General features: G+C 45.5%; 1 protein-coding gene across 1 annotated transcript; it reads left to right on the top strand.

The window, feature by feature from the left end:
* Positions 1–4,705: 4,705 nt before the first annotated feature.
* Positions 4,706–17,157, top strand: LOC139394511 (myelin regulatory factor-like; the record flags this gene model as incomplete). The annotated part of the gene is made up of 6 exons (XM_071142586.1): positions 4,706–4,781; positions 11,968–12,058; positions 13,344–13,405; positions 13,579–14,122; positions 15,384–15,620; positions 16,962–17,157. Coding segments are annotated over exons 1-6 (1,206 nt in total), but the record flags the coding sequence as incomplete, so codon positions are not given.
* Positions 17,158–17,407: the final 250 nt, after the last annotated feature.

The following is a 17,407-nucleotide window of genomic DNA, read 5'->3' as shown; positions in this document are numbered from 1 at the left end:
ATGAAACTGTTACCAGGGGATACGGACAGTTAGTTTACTCCATGTCAGGTGAAGAACAGCTTTATGAAACTGTTACCAGGGGATACGGACAGTTAGTTTACTCCGTGTCAGGTGTAGAACAGCTTTATGAAACTGTTACCAGGGGATACGGACAGTTAGTTTACTCCGTGTCAGGTGTAGAACAGCTTCATGAAACTGTTACCAGGGGATACGGACAGTTAGTTTACTCCGTGTCAGGTGTAGAGCAGCTTTATGAAACTGTTACCAGGGGATACGGACAGTTAGTTTACTCCATGTCAGGTGTAGAACAGCTTTATGAAACTGTTACCAGGGGATACGGACAGTTAGTTTACTCCATGTCAGGTGTAGAACAGCTTTATGAAACTGTTACCAGGGGATACGGACAGTTAGTTTACTCCATGTCAGGTGAAGAACAGCTTTATGAAACTGTTACCAGGGGATACGGACAGTTAGTTTACTCCATGTCAGGTGTAGAACAGCTTTATGAAACTGTTACCAGGGGATACGGACAGTTAGTTTACTCCATGTCAGGTGAAGAACAGCTTTATGAAACTGTTACCAGGGGATACGGACAGTTAGTTTACTCCATGTCAGGTGAAGAACAGCTTTATGAAACTGTTACCAGGGGATACGGACAGTTAGTTTACTCCATGTCAGGTGTAGAACAGCTTTATGAAACTGTTACCAGGGGATACGGACAGTTAGTTTACTCCATGTCAGGTGTAGAACAGCTTTATGAAACTGTTACCAGGGGATACGGACAGTTAGTTTACTCCATGTCAGGTGTAGAACAGCTTTATGAAACTGTTACCAGGGGATACGGACAGTTAGTTTACTCCATGTCAGGTGTAGAACAGCTTTATGAAACTGTTACCAGGGGATACGGACAGTTAGTTTACTCCATGTCAGGTGAAGAACAGCTTTATGAAACTGTTACCAGGGGATACGGACAGTTAGTTTACTCCATGTCAGGTGTAGAGCAGCTTTATGAAACTGTTACCAGGGGATACGGACAGTTAGTTTACTCCATGTCAGGTGTAGAACAGCTTTATGAAACTGTTACCAGGGGATACGGACAGTTAGTTTACTCCATGTCAGGTGTAGAACAGCTTTATGAAACTGTTACCAGGGGATACGGACAGTTAGTTTACTCCATGTCAGGTGTAGAACAGCTTTATGAAACTGTTACCAGGGGATACGGACAGTTAGTTTACTCCATGTCAGGTGAAGAACAGCTTTATGAAACTGTTACCAGGGGATACGGACAGTTAGTTTACTCCATGTCAGGTGAAGAACAGCTTTATGAAACTGTTACCAGGGGATACGGACAGTTAGTTTACTCCATGTCAGGTGTAGAACAGCTTTATGAAACTGTTACCAGGGGATACGGACAGTTAGTTTACTCCATGTCAGGTGTAGAACAGCTTTATGAAACTGTTACCAGGGGATACGGACAGTTAGTTTACTCCATGTCAGGTGAAGAACAGCTTTATGAAACTGTTACCAGGGGATACGGACAGTTAGTTTACTCCATGTCAGGTGAAGAACAGCTTTATGAAACTGTTACCAGGGGATACGGACAGTTAGTTTACTCCATGTCAGGTGTAGAACAGCTTTATGAAACTGTTACCAGGGGATACGGACAGTTAGTTTACTCCATGTCAGGTGTAGAACAGCTTTATGAAACTGTTACCAGGGGATACGGACAGTTAGTTTACTCCATGTCAGGTGAAGAACAGCTTTATGAAACTGTTACCAGGGGATACGGACAGTTAGTTTACTCCATGTCAGGTGAAGAACAGCTTTATGAAACTGTTACCAGGGGATACGGACAGTTAGTTTACTCCATGTCAGGTGTAGAACAGCTTTATGAAACTGTTACCAGGGGATACAGACAGTTAGTTTACTCCATGTCAGGTGAAGAACAGCTTTATGAAACTGTTACCAGGGGATACGGACAGTTAGTTTACTCCATGTCAGGTGAAGAACAGCTTTATGAAACTGTTACCAGGGGATACGGACAGTTAGTTTACTCCATGTCAGGTGAAGAGCAGCTTTATGGAACTGTTACCAGGGGATACGGACAGTTAGTTTACTCCATGTTAGGTGTAGAACAGCTTTATGAAACTGTTACCAGGGGATACGGACAGTTAGTTTACTCCATGTCAGGTGTAGAGCAGCTTTATGAAACTGTTACCAGGGGATACGGACAGTTAGTTTACTCCGTGTCAGGTGTAGAACAGCTTCATGAAACTGTTACCAGGGGATACGGACAGTTAGTTTACTCCGTGTCAGGTGTAGAGCAGCTTTATGAAACTGTTACCAGGGGATACGGACAGTTAGTTTACTCCATGTCAGGTGTAGAACAGCTTTATGAAACTGTTACCAGGGGATACGGACAGTTAGTTTACTCCATGTCAGGTGTAGAACAGCTTTATGAAACTGTTACCAGGGGATACGGACAGTTAGTTTACTCCATGTCAGGTGTAGAGCAGCTTTATGAAACTGTTACCAGGGGATACGGACAGTTAGTTTACTCCATGTCAGGTGAAGAACAGCTTTATGAAACTGTTACCAGGGGATACGGACAGTTAGTTTACTCCATGTCAGGTGTAGAACAGCTTTATGAAACTGTTACCAGGGGATACGGACAGTTAGTTTACTCCATGTCAGTTGTAGAACAGCTTTATGAAACTGTTACCAGGGGATACGGACAGTTAGTTTACTCCATGTCAGGTGAAGAACAGCTTTATGAAACTGTTACCAGGGGATACGGACAGTTAGTTTACTCCATGTCAGGTGTAGAGCAGCTTTATGAAACTGTTACCAGGGGATACGGACAGTTAGTTTACTCCATGTCAGGTGTAGAACAGCTTTATGAAACTGTTACCAGGGGATACGGACAGTTAGTTTACTCCATGTCAGGTGTAGAACAGCTTTATGAAACTGTTACCAGGGGATACGGACAGTTAGTTTACTCCATGTCAGGTGAAGAACAGCTTTATGAAACTGTTACCAGGGGATACGGACAGTTAGTTTACTCCATGTCAGGTGAAGAACAGCTTTATGAAACTGTTACCAGGGGATACGGACAGTTAGTTTACTCCATGTCAGGTGAAGAACAGCTTTATGAAACTGTTACCAGGGGATACGGACAGTTAGTTTACTCCATGTCAGGTGTAGAGCAGCTTTATGAAACTGTTACCAGGGGATACGGACAGTTAGTTTACTCCATGTTAGGTGAAGAACAGCTTTATGAAACTGTTACCAGGGGATACGGACAGTTAGTTTACTCCATGTCAGGTGTAGAACAGCTTTATGAAACTGTTACCAGGGGATACGGACAGTTAGTTTACTCCATGTCAGGTGTAGAGCAGCTTTATGAAACTGTTACCAGGGGATACGGACAGTTAGTTTACTCCATGTCAGGTGAAGAACAGCTTTATGAAACTGTTACCAGGGGATACGGACAGTTAGTTTACTCCATGTCAGGTGTAGAACAGCTTTATGAAACTGTTACCAGGGGATACGGACAGTTAGTTTACTCCATGTTAGGTGAAGAACAGCTTTATGAAACTGTTACCAGGGGATACGGACAGTTAGTTTACTCCATGTCAGGTGTAGAGCAGCTTTATGAAACTGTTACCAGGGGATACGGACAGTTAGTTTACTCCATGTCAGGTGAAGAGCAGCTTTATGAAACTGTTACCAGGGGATACGGACAGTTAGTTTACTCCATGTCAGGTGTAGAACAGCTTTATGAAACTGTTACCAGGGGATACGGACAGTTAGTTTACTCCATGTCAGGTGAAGAACAGCTTTATGAAACTGTTACCAGGGGATACGGACAGTTAGTTTACTCCATGTCAGGTGAAGAACAGCTTTATGAAACTGTTACCAGGGGATACGGACAGTTAGTTTACTCCATGTCAGGTGTAGAGCAGCTTTATGAAACTGTTACCAGGGGATACGGACAGTTAGTTTACTCCATGTCAGGTGTAGAACAGCTTTATGAAACTGTTACCAGGGGATACGGACAGTTAGTTTACTCCATGTTAGGTGAAGAACAGCTTTATGAAACTGTTACCAGGGGATACGGACAGTTAGTTTACTCCATGTCAGGTGTAGAACAGCTTTATGAAACTGTTACCAGGGGATACGGACAGTTAGTTTACTCCATGTCAGGTGTAGAGCAGCTTTATGAAACTGTTACCAGGGGATACGGACAGTTAGTTTACTCCATGTCAGGTGTAGAACAGCTTTATGAAACTGTTACCAGGGGATACGGACAGTTAGTTTACTCCATGGCAGGTTGACTTTCAGTTTGGCCACTAGGTTTTCCTGACAGAAATAGTTTGTTAGGCTACTATATTTTCCTGACAGAAATAGTTTGACCTAGGCCAGTATATTTTCCTGACAGAAATAGTTTTAGCTCGGCCATTATGTTTTCCTGACAGAAATAGCAGAGCCTCTAATTTTCTAAGAGTCTGGAGTTACATTCAAAGCCTACCGTGCAAGCCTGAAAAATAATAGGTTGGCATTGGTGAAGGGGTTTCTTCCATTTTGTACAGTCTGTGTGTTTACCTCCTCATGAACATGCTCGGGCCTACACAGTGCTCAAGCCTAGGCCTTGCCTACTGTTTCACCCCCAATAACAGCTGTGTATCTCAGGCAGCTGATCACCATGGAGCCCCCCGGAGGACTCCCGGTGCCCGTTGATGTTCTGGGAGAGAATGAAGCGCTGCAGCAGTTCTTTGACGGTAAGACATTCTATAGTTGTGTCCCAAAACAGCACCCTATTCCCTAGTGTGTATGTGTGTGTGTGTGTGTGTGAGAGAGAGGGTTGTGTGAGTCAGAGGAAGCTGGTGGGAGGTACTTTAGGAGGATGGGCTCATTGTAATGGCTGGGATGGAATAAATGGAATGGTATCAAACACATAGAAACCACATGTTTGACTCCGTTGCACTAATTCCATTCCAGGCTTTACAATGAGCCCATCCTCCTAAACCTCCTCCCACCAGCCTCCTCTGGTGTGTGAGTGGGTGAGTGAGTGTGTATGGAATTATGAGTGTGTGTTTTTCAATACATAATCCTTAGGGGAAGTAGTGTTGTTCCTAAGGTGTCTTAGCTGATCCCAGAACATTAATGTCAAAGGCCTTTTCACAGAAATATGAAGTGGCTAAAGCTCTCAGGGTTTGGACAGAATTATCAATATGAGAGAGGGACGGGGAGAAGAGAGAGGGGTGGGGGAGGAGAGATGGGAGAAGAGAGAGGGGTGGGAGAGAAGAGAGAGGGGTTGGGGAGGAGAGGGGTGGGGGAGGAGAGAGGGGGGGAGGAGAGAGAGGGGGGTGAGAGAGAGGGTGGAGGGAGAAGAAGAGAGAGAGAGGGTGGGGTGGAGGAGAGAGGGGGGAGAAGAGGGAGAGGGTGGGGTGGAGGAGAGGGAGGGCGAGAGAGGGGGGTGGGAGAGGGAGAGAGGGTGGGGTGGGGTGGAGGAGAGAGAGAGGGTGGGGAGAGGGTGGTGGAGAGGGAGAGAAAGAGAGGGGGAGGGGGAGAGGGTGGGGGAGAGGGAGAGAAAGAGAGGGGGTGGGGGAGAGAGGCTCTGATTCGATGTCTCTAACCTTTCAGAACAGTCAAATGGTCACCCGTCAGGGGTAACGATCACCCGTCAGGGGTAACGGTCACCCGTCAGGGGTAACGGTCACCCGTCAGGGGTAATGATCACCCGTCAGGGGTAACGGTCACCCGTCAGGTGTAACGATCACCCGTCAGGGGTAACGATCACCCGTCAGGGGTAACGATCACCCGTCAGGGGTAACGGTCACCCGTCAGGGGTAACGGTCACCCGTCAGGGGTAACGGTCACCCGTCAGGTGTAAAGATCACCCATTAGGTTAAAAATATATTCAAACAGTGATTCATCTTCCCAAAGTTACTACAGTTAGATGAGTTAATAGGTAATGTTGTGAGGTAAAACAGTTAGATGAGTTAATAGGTAATGTTGTGAGGTACTACAGTTAGATGAGTTAATAGGTCATGTTGTGAGGTACTACAGTTAGATGAGTTAATAGGTAATGTTGTGAGGTACTACAGTTAGATGAGTTAATAGGTCATGTTGTGAGTTACTACAGTTAGATGAGTTAATAGGTCATGTTGTGAGGTAAAACAGTTAGATGAGTTAATAGGTCATGTTGTGAGTTACTACAGTTAGATGAGTTAATAGGTCATGTTGTGAGGTACTACAGTTAGATGAGTTAATAGGTCATGTTGTGAGGTACTACAGTTAGATGAGTTAATAGGTCATGTTGTGAGGTAAAACAGTTAGATGAGTTAATAGGTCATGTTGTGAGTTACTACAGTTAGATGAGTTAATAGGTCATGTTGTGAGTTACTACAGTTAGATGAGTTAACAGGTCATGTTGTGAGGCGGTTTCAATTGAGAAATAGATAGTCGTTTGGCTAGATCGGTCCACTGTCAAGTTTTTTATTAGTCGTATACCACGCATATCCCGTACATGCATCGTCCAATGAAATGCTTACTTGTAGGTTCCTTCTAGAACAATGCAACAACAAGAAGAAATACTATAAAATAAGAATTTGAAAATAAATGTCTCAGTAGAATATATATATTTTTTGTTGCTTATTAAGTATAATAAAGGAAGGCACAATTTGTAGATCAATATTTCCAGGTGTATTGGAGAAGGGGGGATGGGGGGGCAGTGTAGTAACAGTCAGGTAGCAGCAGTTGCGATGTGTGTGTAGTCGTGGAGGGAGCAATTCCCATACTTGGCCGTGATGCATGCTCACGATGGTGCAGTGGTTGTATTTGGAGAGGACCCGGGTTAGCATTAGGAAGTAGAGATGCTGTTGTCCCCTCTTGACAAGAGTGGTGGTGTTGTTTGTCCATGGTAAGTACTCTGTGGATGCCGAGGAACTTAAAACTTGTGACTCTCTCTACCGCAGTCCCGCTGATGTGGATTGGGGCATGTTCCCTCCTCTGCTTCCTGAAGTCAACAACGAACTCATTTTTGGTTGTTGTTGCTGACATTGATATAGAGGTTGTTGTCCTGACACCACAATTCCAGTTCACTTACCTCCTCCCTATAGACTGACTCGTTGTTCTTGGTAGGTTATCAGGCCTACAACCGTGGTGTCGTCATGGAGACTAGATGATGGAGTTGGTGTGGTGCAAAGCTAAACAGTCGTGGATGGTGGATGAACAGGAAGTACAGCAGAGGACTGAGGACACACCCCTGGGGGGGGGGCCCCTGTGTTGAGTCAGTGTGGAGAAGGTATTGTTGCCAATCCTCACAGCCTGTGGTCTGCCCGTCAGGAAATCCAGAATCCAGTTGCAGAGATTGGTGTCCTGACCCAGGGCTTTGAGTTTGGTAACAAACTTGGAGGGAACAATAGTGTTGAATGCTGAACTGTAGTCAATGAACAGCATTCTCACATAGGTGTTCCTCTTTCCAGATGTAAGTGGGTCCAGTGGGCCTGACATGCTGGCCTTGATGTGGGCCATGACCAGCCTCTCCGGGCACTTCATGAGGACTGAGGTGAGCGCGACGGGGCGATAGACATTTGGGCATGCCACTTTATTTTTCTTGGGCACTGGGACGATGGTGGTCTCCTTAAAGCAGGTGGGGACTACAGCCTGGGACAGGTTGAAGATGTCAGTGAAGACTAGCTGGTCAGCACACACTCTGTATTCACACTTTTTTTGAGAGTTTTCCTCACATCAGCCTCAGAGAGTGAAAGCACCTGGTTGTCTAGAGCAGCGAGAGACTTCCTGGTTGTCTGGAGGAGCGAGAGACTTCCTGGTTGTCTGGAGGAGCGAGAGACTTCCCTGGTTGTCTGGAGGAGCGAGAGACTTCCTGGTTGTCTAGAGCAGCGAGAGTCTTCCCGGATTGTCTCGCTATTGTCTGCCTCGAAGCAAGAACAGAATGTGTTAAACTGAGCTGGAAGCTTCGGTGGGCACCACACAGCTGGATTTGCCTTTTGTAGTCTGTGACAGTCTGTGGTCCTTGCCACATGCGTTGTGAGTCTGAGTTGTGGAACATCAATTCAAGTTTGAGGCTGTGTTGTGTTTTTGCGTCCCTAATGGATTTGCAGAGCTCGTACCTGCTAGCCGCGCAGCGCCCCACAGAGTCATCGGGATCCGTTCTGCTTGACATTGAATGCTGCAGTACGGGCTCTCTGCATTGTACGGATATCTCCGTTCATCCAGGGTTTTTGGTTAGGGGTATGTCCGGATTGTTATTGTGGGTACAACATCATCAACACATTTCCTAATGAAGCCGGTGACTGACCATGTATACTGAAAACAAATATAAACGCAAAATGTAAAGTGTTGGTCACATGTTTCAAGAGCTGAAATAAAAGTTGCCGGTTCTGTGTTGATAGTTCTACGAAAGCTTGGTCCTCTTCCCTACTCACACATTCCATATCTGGAGTTAAAGTTCAAAGGAGCCAGTTATTTCACGTTTTGTAGGCTAAAAAATGGACAGCATACGAGGACAATTGGACAATTGAAATACGGTCATAGAGTCAGCAGACCAGAGACACTTCCCAGCCCCGTATCTACACAGGTGCAGCAGAGCTCTGACGTCATGGGCAGCTCAAGGCCACCTGTCCCACAATCAGAGTCACACAGTAATTAGATCAAGGCCAAACACATCACTCTCAGGGACAAGCTAGTAGGACATTCTTTAAAGAACTTAGAAAACTTTTAAAAATGTTTTTTAAGGTCAGGTCTTTGTTTGTTGCGTGAGTGTTTGTGACTGTAAAATGTCTCCTTGCATTTAACACGCTAGGTATGTATTTGGTATGCTAGGTATGTACTTGAAGGGGTCATAAGTATTTGGACAAATTCACTGGTGTATATATGGGACCAGATACTAAGCTTCTGCCTTAATGTAATACGTAGGGGAGTGTACACACAGTACATTTTTTATTTTACTAGGTTAAGAACAAATTCTTCTTTTCAATGACGGCCTAGGAACAGTGGATTAACTGTCTGTTCAGGGGCAGAACGACAGATTTGTACCTTGTCAGCTCGGGGGTTTGAACTTGCAAACTTTCGGTTACTAGTCCAATGCTCTAACCACTAGGCTACCCTGCCGCCCCAGATACACAGCAGGACTGGGACATCAACCACAGCACACACTGAGCAGTCATTTCTTCTAGCGACCTGCCTCTTTTCTGGCTGATAGCAGTGATTACTACTATCTCCTACAGTACAGGGAGCCTCTATGAGAGCTGTGTCCTGGCTGATAACAGTGAACACTACTGTCTCCTACAGTACAGGGAGCCTCTATGAGAGCTGTGTCCTGGCTGATAGTGATTACTACTGTCTCCTACAGTACAGGGAGCCTCTATGAGAGCTGTGTCCTGGCTGATAACAGTGATTACTACTGTCTCCTACGGTACAGGGAGCCTCTGAGAGCTGTGTCCTGGCTGATAGTGATTACTACTGTCTCCTACAGTACAGGGAGCCTCTGAGAGCTGTGTCCTGGCTGAGAACAGTGATTACTACTGTCTCCTACGGTACAGGGAGCCTCTGAGAGCTGTGTCCTGGCTGATAACAGTGATTACTACTGTCTCCTACAGTACAGGGAGCCTCTGCGAGCTGTGTCCTGGCTGATAACAGTGATTACTACTGTCTCCTACAGTACAGGGAGCCTCTGCGAGCTGTGTCCTGGCTGATAACAGTGATTACTACTGTCTCCTACAGTACAGGGAGCCTCTATGAGAGCTGTGTCCTGGCTGAGAACAGTGATAACTACTGTCTCCTACAGTACAGGGAGCCTCTGAGAGCTGTGTCCTGGCTGATGACAGTGATTACTACTGTCTCCTACAGTACAGGGAGCCATGTATAGGGCAGGCTACAGCGAGCCTGTAGGTGATGGACCACACTCTGATACGCTGTAATGGTTACATACTGATATTAACGATGGGTTAGTTTCACCTGGTGACCTATAACCTTGGCAGATTCATGTTTTGTAGGGGAGAGAGAGAGAGCAAGATCTAGAGAGAAAGATTTAGAGAGAAAGAGAGGGGAAGAGTGAGCAAGATCTAGAGAGAGAGAGGGAGCAAGATCTAGAGAGAAAGATTTAGAGAGAAAGAGAGGGGAAGAGTGAGCAAGATTTAGAGAGAGAGAGGGAGCAAGATTTAGAGAGAAAGATTTAGAGAGAAAGAGAGGGGAAGAGTGAGCAAGATTTAGAGAGAGAGAGAGAGCAAGATTTAGAGAGAAAGATTTAGAGAGAAAGAGAGGGGAAGAGTGAGCAAGATTTAGAGAGAGAGAGGGAGCAAGATTTAGAGAGAAAGATTTAGAGAGAAAGAGAGGGGAAGAGTGAGCAAGATTTAGAGAGAGAGAGGGAGCAAGATTTAGAGAGAAAGATTTAGAGAGAAAGAGAGGGGAAGAGTGAGCAAGATTTAGAGAGAGAGAGAGAGCAAGATTTAGAGAGAAAGATTTAGAGAGAAAGAGAGGGGAAGAGTGAGCAAGATTTAGAGAGAGAGAGGGAGCAAGATTTAGAGAGAAAGATTTAGAGAGAAAGATTTAGAGAGAGAGAGAGAGCAAGATTTAGAGAGAAAGATTTAGAGAGAAAGATTTAGAGAGAGAGAGAGAGCAAGATTTAGAGAGAAAGATTTAGAGAGAAAGAGAGGGGAAGAGTGAGCAAGATTTAGAGAGAGAGAGAGAGCAAGATTTAGAGAGAAAGATTTAGAGAGAAAGAGAGGGGAAGAGTGAGCAAGATTTAGAGAGAGAGAGGGAGCAAGATTTAGAGAGAAAGATTTAGAGAGAAAGAGAGGGGAAGAGTGAGCAAGATTTAGAGAGAGAGAGGGAGCAAGATTTAGAGAGAAAGATTTAGAGAGAAAGAGAGGGGAAGAGTGAGCAAGATTTAGAGAGAGAGAGGGAGCAAGATTTAGAGAGAAAGATTTAGAGAGAAAGAGAGGGGAAGAGTGAGCAAGATTTAGAGAGAGAGAGAGAGCAAGATTTAGAGAGAAAGATTTAGAGAGAAAGAGAGGGGAAGAGTGAGCAAGATTTAGAGAGAGAGAGGGAGCAAGATTTAGAGAGAAAGATTTAGAGAGAAAGAGAGGGGAAGAGTGAGCAAGATTTAGAGAGAGAGAGGGAGCAAGATTTAGAGAGAAAGATTTAGAGAGAAAGAGAGGGGAAGAGTGAGCAAGATTTAGAGAGAGAGAGAGAGCAAGATTTAGAGAGAAAGATTTAGAGAGAAAGAGAGGGGAAGAGTGAGCAAGATTTAGAGAGAGAGAGGGAGCAAGATTTAGAGAGAAAGATTTAGAGAGAAAGATTTAGAGAGAGAGAGAGAGCAAGATTTAGAGAGAAAGATTTAGAGAGAAAGATTTAGAGAGAGAGAGAGAGCAAGATTTAGAGAGAAAGATTTAGAGAGAAAGAGAGGGGAAGAGTGAGCAAGATTTAGAGAGAGAGAGAGAGCAAGATTTAGAGAGAAAGATTTAGAGAGAAAGAGAGGGGAAGAGTGAGCAAGATTTAGAGAGAGAGAGGGAGCAAGATTTAGAGAGAAAGATTTAGAGAGAAAGAGAGGGGAAGAGTGAGCAAGATTTAGAGAGAGAGAGGGAGCAAGATTTAGAGAGAAAGATTTAGAGAGAAAGAGAGGGGAAGAGTGAGCAAGATTTAGAGAGAGAGAGGGAGCAAGATTTAGAGAGAAAGATTTAGAGAGAAAGAGAGGGGAAGAGTGAGCAAGATTTAGAGAGAGAGAGGGAGCAAGATTTAGAGAGAGAGAGGGAGCAAGATTTAGAGAGAGAGAAGGAGCAAGATTTAGAGAGAGAGAGGGAGCAAGATTTATAGAGAGAGAGGGAGGAAATTTATAGAGAGAGAGAGAGAGAGAGAGAGAGAGAGAGGGAGCAAGATTTTAAGAGAGACTGTGAACCAGAATGAGGCACTTGTGAAATGTAATGAAAAGTGTGTTTCCAGGATGCCAGGATATGAGTGGGGTCCTGGAGAGTGCTGTGGTGGACACCAGCATACTGGAACAGTACCTCAGCAACGACATGGACCCAACATTGTAAGCATCCATGTTTACTTTATTGTACCTGAGGGTAAATCTGTTTCCAGGACCATCTAATACCTGGTAAGCATCCATATTCTTAGTCCTTCTACCACCCATAAACACAGCAGCTGTGTTAAATGGAATGGACGACACACAGAAGTTTTTACAACACAATGGCACAATCCTAGAGCTGGGGTGGTCAACCATCCTCCTGGAGACCTACTGGTTCTGCAGGCTTTTGTTCCTGCCCTACACTGTATCTGCTGCATGTGAGCAGCTCTCCACCATGGCACCAACAGCTACAGCTGTAGGCTTTGTTGTTAGCTAGTCAAGACAATGACACGTTAGGTAAGCAGAGAGAAAGGCTAGTTCTAGAAACCGTGTCTTTGGAGGGCCATGTCTGACTGTGTCTTTGGAGGGCCATGTCTGACTGTGTCTTTGGAGGGCCGTGTCTGACTGTGACTTTGGAGGGCCATGTCTGACTGTGTCTTTGGAGGGCCATGTCTGACTGTGTCTTTGGAGGGCCATGTCTGACTGTGTCTTTGGAGGGCCATGTCTGACTGTGTCTTTGGAGGGCCATGTCTGACTGGGTCTTTGGAGGGCCGTGTCTGACTGTGACTTTGGAGGGCCATGTCTGACTGTGTCTTTGGAGGGCCATGTCTGACTGTGTCTTTGGAGGGCCATGTCTGACTGTGTCTTTGGAGGGCCATGTCTGACTGTGTCTTTGGAGGGCCATGTCTGACTGTGTCTTTGGAGGGCCATGTCTGACTGTGCCTTTGGAGAGCCATGTCTGACTGTGTCTTTGGAGGGCCATGTCTGACTGTGTCTTTGGAGGGCCGTGTCTGACTGTGTCTTTGGAGGGCCGTGTCTGACTGTGTCTTTGGAGGGCCGTGTCTGACTGTGTCTTTGGAGGGCCGTGTCTGACTGTGTCTTTGGAGGGCCGTGTGTGACTGTCTCTTTGGAGGGCCATGTCTGACTGTGTCTTTGGAGGGCCGTGTCTGACCGTGTCTTTGGAGGGCCGTGTCTGACTGTGTCTGTGTCTTTGGAGGGCCGTGTCTGACTGTGTCTTTGGAGGGCCGTGTCTGACTGTGTCTTTGGAGGGCCGTGTCTGACTGTGACTGTGTCTTTGGAGGGCCGTGTCTGACTTTGTCTTTGGAGGGCCGTGTCTGACTGTGTCTGTGTCTTTGGAGGGCCGTGTCTGACTGTGTCTTTGGAGGGCCATGTCTGACTGTGTCTTTGGAGGGCCGTGTCCGACTGTGTCTTTGGAGGGCCGTGTCTGACTGCGTCTTTGTCTTCCTAGCATGTTACCAGAGTCACCACCAGATTCTGGTTCAGAACCGTGTTCACCTCCGCAAATACCAGGTGAGCCACTGTGATAATGAAACCTCTTCCTTTATTGGCAGTACTTTATCAACAACGGTTGATAGGAATCTCTTTCGATGCCAAGTGTTACAAACAGCACAACCATATCATAATAATAAAATGTTCCTATTTTAATGAATGATATGACCGCCTTTGCCCCGTTTCTAACCTAGACGTGAGCTACGGCTACCAGGAAGTCTTCCAGACAGTGACACGTCCTCCAGCCTCATCGTGCCGATATAAAGAGCTGGCACCACAACCCCCACCACACCCAGGACTGCCATACCACCAGGGGCTGACTAACTCTTACACCAAGGCAGACACATCTCCAGGCTCACTGCCCCACAACCCCCCCCTCCACCACCCCCACTACCTGAGCCCAGGGGAGAGCTATATACAGGCTAACACTGCCCCCACACCGCCCGTCCACAACCCCCACTACATGCGCCCAGGGGAGAGCTATATACAGGCTAACACTGCCACCACACCGCCCGTCCACCACAAGGCTCTCCAGCAGCATCAGCCTCCTCCACTCCAGGGCCTGGCAGACAGCTACCCCAGGGCCAACGCACCCCCGGCCCCAGAACTACCTCCAGGCCAAGCCCCATACCTAGCCCCAGGCCTCGGGCTGCCCTCATCCTGCCTACTACCTGTGCCTGGATGCCCTTCAGAACCAGGATATTCATACCTGCCTCCCACAGCTGGTCAACACACAGGGTGAGAACTACTACTAAACTACCGTACAGCACATAAACTACTAAACTACCGTACAGTACATAAACTACTAAACTACCTTACAGCACATAAACTACTAAACTACCTTACAGCACATAAACTACTAAACTACAATACAGCACATAAACTACTAAACCACCGTACAGTACATAAACTACTAAACCACCGTACAGCACATAAACTACTAAACTACCATACAGTACATAAACTACTAAACCACCGTACAGTACATATGGGTACATAAACTACTAAACTACCGTACAGCACATAAACTACTAAACTACCGTACAGTACATAAACTACTAAACTACCGTACAGTACATATGGGCACATAAACTACTAAACTACCGTACAGCACATAAACTACTAAACTACCATACAGTACATAAACTACTAAACTACCATACAGTACATAAACTACTAAACCACCGTACAGCACATAAACTACTAAACTACCGTACAGTACATAAACTACTAAACTACCGTACAGTACATATGGGCACATAAACTACTAAACTACCATACAGCACATAAACTACTAAACCACCGTACAGTACATAAACTACCGTACAGCACATAAACTACTAAACCACCATACAGCACATAAACTACTAAACCACCGTACAGTACATAAACTACTAAACTACCGTACAGCACATAAACTACTAAACCACCATACAGCACATAAACTACTAAACTACCGTACAGCACATAAACTACTAAACCACCGTACAGTACATATGGGTACATAAACTACTAAACCACCATACAGCACATAAACTACTAAACCACCATGCAGCACATAAACTACTAAACCACCGTGCAGCACATAAACTACTAAACCACCGTACAGTACATATGGGTACATAAACTACTAAACCACCATACAGCACATAAACTACTAAACCACCATGCAGCACATAAACTACTAAACCACCGTGCAGCACATAAACTACTAAACCACCGTGCAGCGCACAAACTACTAAACTACCGTGCAGCACATAAACTACTAAACTACCGTACAGCACATAAACTACTAAACTACCGTACAGCACATAAACTACTAAACTACTGTACAGTACATAAACCACTAAACTACCGTACAGCACATATCAGTTTGAGAATGACAGTCAAAATATGTTTTACTTCAACGGGATATTAATGTTTTAACACTTCCCTCTTACCCTTTCCTCTTCCTCCTCCTCTTCCTCTTCCTCCTCCTCCTCCTCCTCTTCCTCCACAGGCTTATATTGCCTGACTGTAGGAAGAGAAGACGAACAGAACCCCTTGAGGTCCAGAACCATTTAGTGGCTGTTCCTATAGCAGGGGGCTCTGAGAGGGGAGGCGGTGACGTCCCGTCCTATGACAGTGACGGGGCCACAGAGAGCACCTCTGGGATGGGGACCTATCAGCTCCTCACCTGGGATCGCTACCAGCCTGGCCTGTGGACACCGCTCTACAACAGTAACTATGACATCCTGTGAGTGTCCTTCTGCCTTCACGTTCCCTCACTCTTCACCAAGGCTCATGCCTTCTAAACTGCCTGTCTTAGTCTCTAAACGCAAAGGCTATTCAACTAACGCTACATTCTTTTAAGGGACTGATTTTTTTGTTCAAGTTAAGCGCAGGGGGAGCAAATATTTTTTCACTTTCTATGTCTGACAATGTCATAACTCATCAGTAATATCTTAGTCATTTCTTAGCCAGCAGTAAAATGGTTTTAGTCATGAGTCGTTGTAAACAAACCCCATTTGGTTAAATTATTGACTTAAATGGACACAACTGACTCCTACTGTTATGTTATTCTTATCGTACTTGGTCATTCATAATTATAAACTGGGTGGTTTGAGCCCTGAATGCTGATTGGCTGAAAGCTGTGGTATATCAGACCGTATACCACGAGTATGACACAACGTGTATTTTTACTATTCTAATTACGTTGGTAACCAGTTTAAAATAGCAATAAGGCATCTAATAGGTTTGTGGTACATTGCCAATATACCACAGTTAAGGGCTACCCTGTTCAAAGGCTCTTTAATAATTTGTCTTGCCCCTCCACCCTCTGACACAAACATCATCCATGTCTCCGTTGTCTCAAGGCTTAAAACTCCTTCTTTAACACGTCTCCTCCCCTTCATCTTTAACCTGTCTCCTCCCCTTCATCTATAACCTGTCTCCTCCCCTTCATCTTTAACCTGTCTCCTCCCCTTCATCTTTAACCTGTCTCCTCCCCTTCATCTATAACCTGTCTCCTCCCCTTCATCTTTAACCTGTCTCCTCCCCTTCATCTTTAACCTGTCTCCTCCCCTTCATCTATAACCTGTCTCCTCCCCTTCATCTTTAACCTGTCTCCTCCCCTTCATCTACACTGATTGAAGTGGATTTAACAGGTGACATCAATAAGGGATCATATCTTCTTTCACCTGGATTCACCTGGTCAGTCTGTCATGGATTCACCTGGTCAGTCTATGTCATGGATTCACCGGGTCAGTCTATGTCATGGATTCACCTGGTCAGTCTATGTCATGGATTTACCTGGTCAGTCTGTCATGGATTCACCTGGTCAGTCTATGTCATGGATTCACCTGGTCAGTCTATGTCATGGATTCACCTGGTCAGTCTATCTCATGGATTCACCTGGTCAGTCTATCTCATGGATTCACCTGGTCAGTCTGTCATGGATTCACCTGGTCAGTCTATGTCATGGATTCACCTGGTCAGTCTATGTCATGGATTCACATGGTCAGTCTATGTCATTGAAAGAGCAGGTGTTCCTAATGTTTTGTCACTCAGTGTAGCTCGCTCTATCGTCTCTCCACAGCCCTTCCCCCGGTTACCATGTGGACACCGATAAAGGTTTCAACTACTCCACAGCTGACGAGTCCTTCGTGTGTCAGAAAAAGAACCACTTTCAGGTCACAGTTCACGTAGGGATGGCCGGAGACCCCCTGTACGTCAAAACACCCAACGGCCCTGCGCCGATAGAGAGCTTCCACGTCAAGGTGTTTGGCGTGAAGGTTAGTTCAACGCCGTCCCAATATGCAACACGAACTTCCCTGGAACATCAGCGTTTGACCTCGGCAGACTACTTCAGATGATGCCGAGGACATTAAGCACTAGTTTTTTTGTTAGTATGTAAGTTAGCAGAGTTGGGTAGATTACTTTCTAAATGTCCCCCGTAACTCATCAACCCTGCTAGTTATCTATACTTTGACCGTTTGTTCTCATCAACCCTGCTAGTTATCTATACTTTGACCGTTTGTTCTC

This window comes from Oncorhynchus clarkii, unplaced genomic scaffold, assembly GCF_045791955.1.
Source record: "Oncorhynchus clarkii lewisi isolate Uvic-CL-2024 unplaced genomic scaffold, UVic_Ocla_1.0 unplaced_contig_800_pilon_pilon, whole genome shotgun sequence".
In the NCBI taxonomy this organism is placed as follows: Eukaryota; Metazoa; Chordata; class Actinopteri; order Salmoniformes; family Salmonidae; genus Oncorhynchus; species Oncorhynchus clarkii.
The sequence above is the reverse complement of the archived record's forward strand: the minus strand, read 5'-3'. Positions and strand labels throughout refer to the sequence as shown.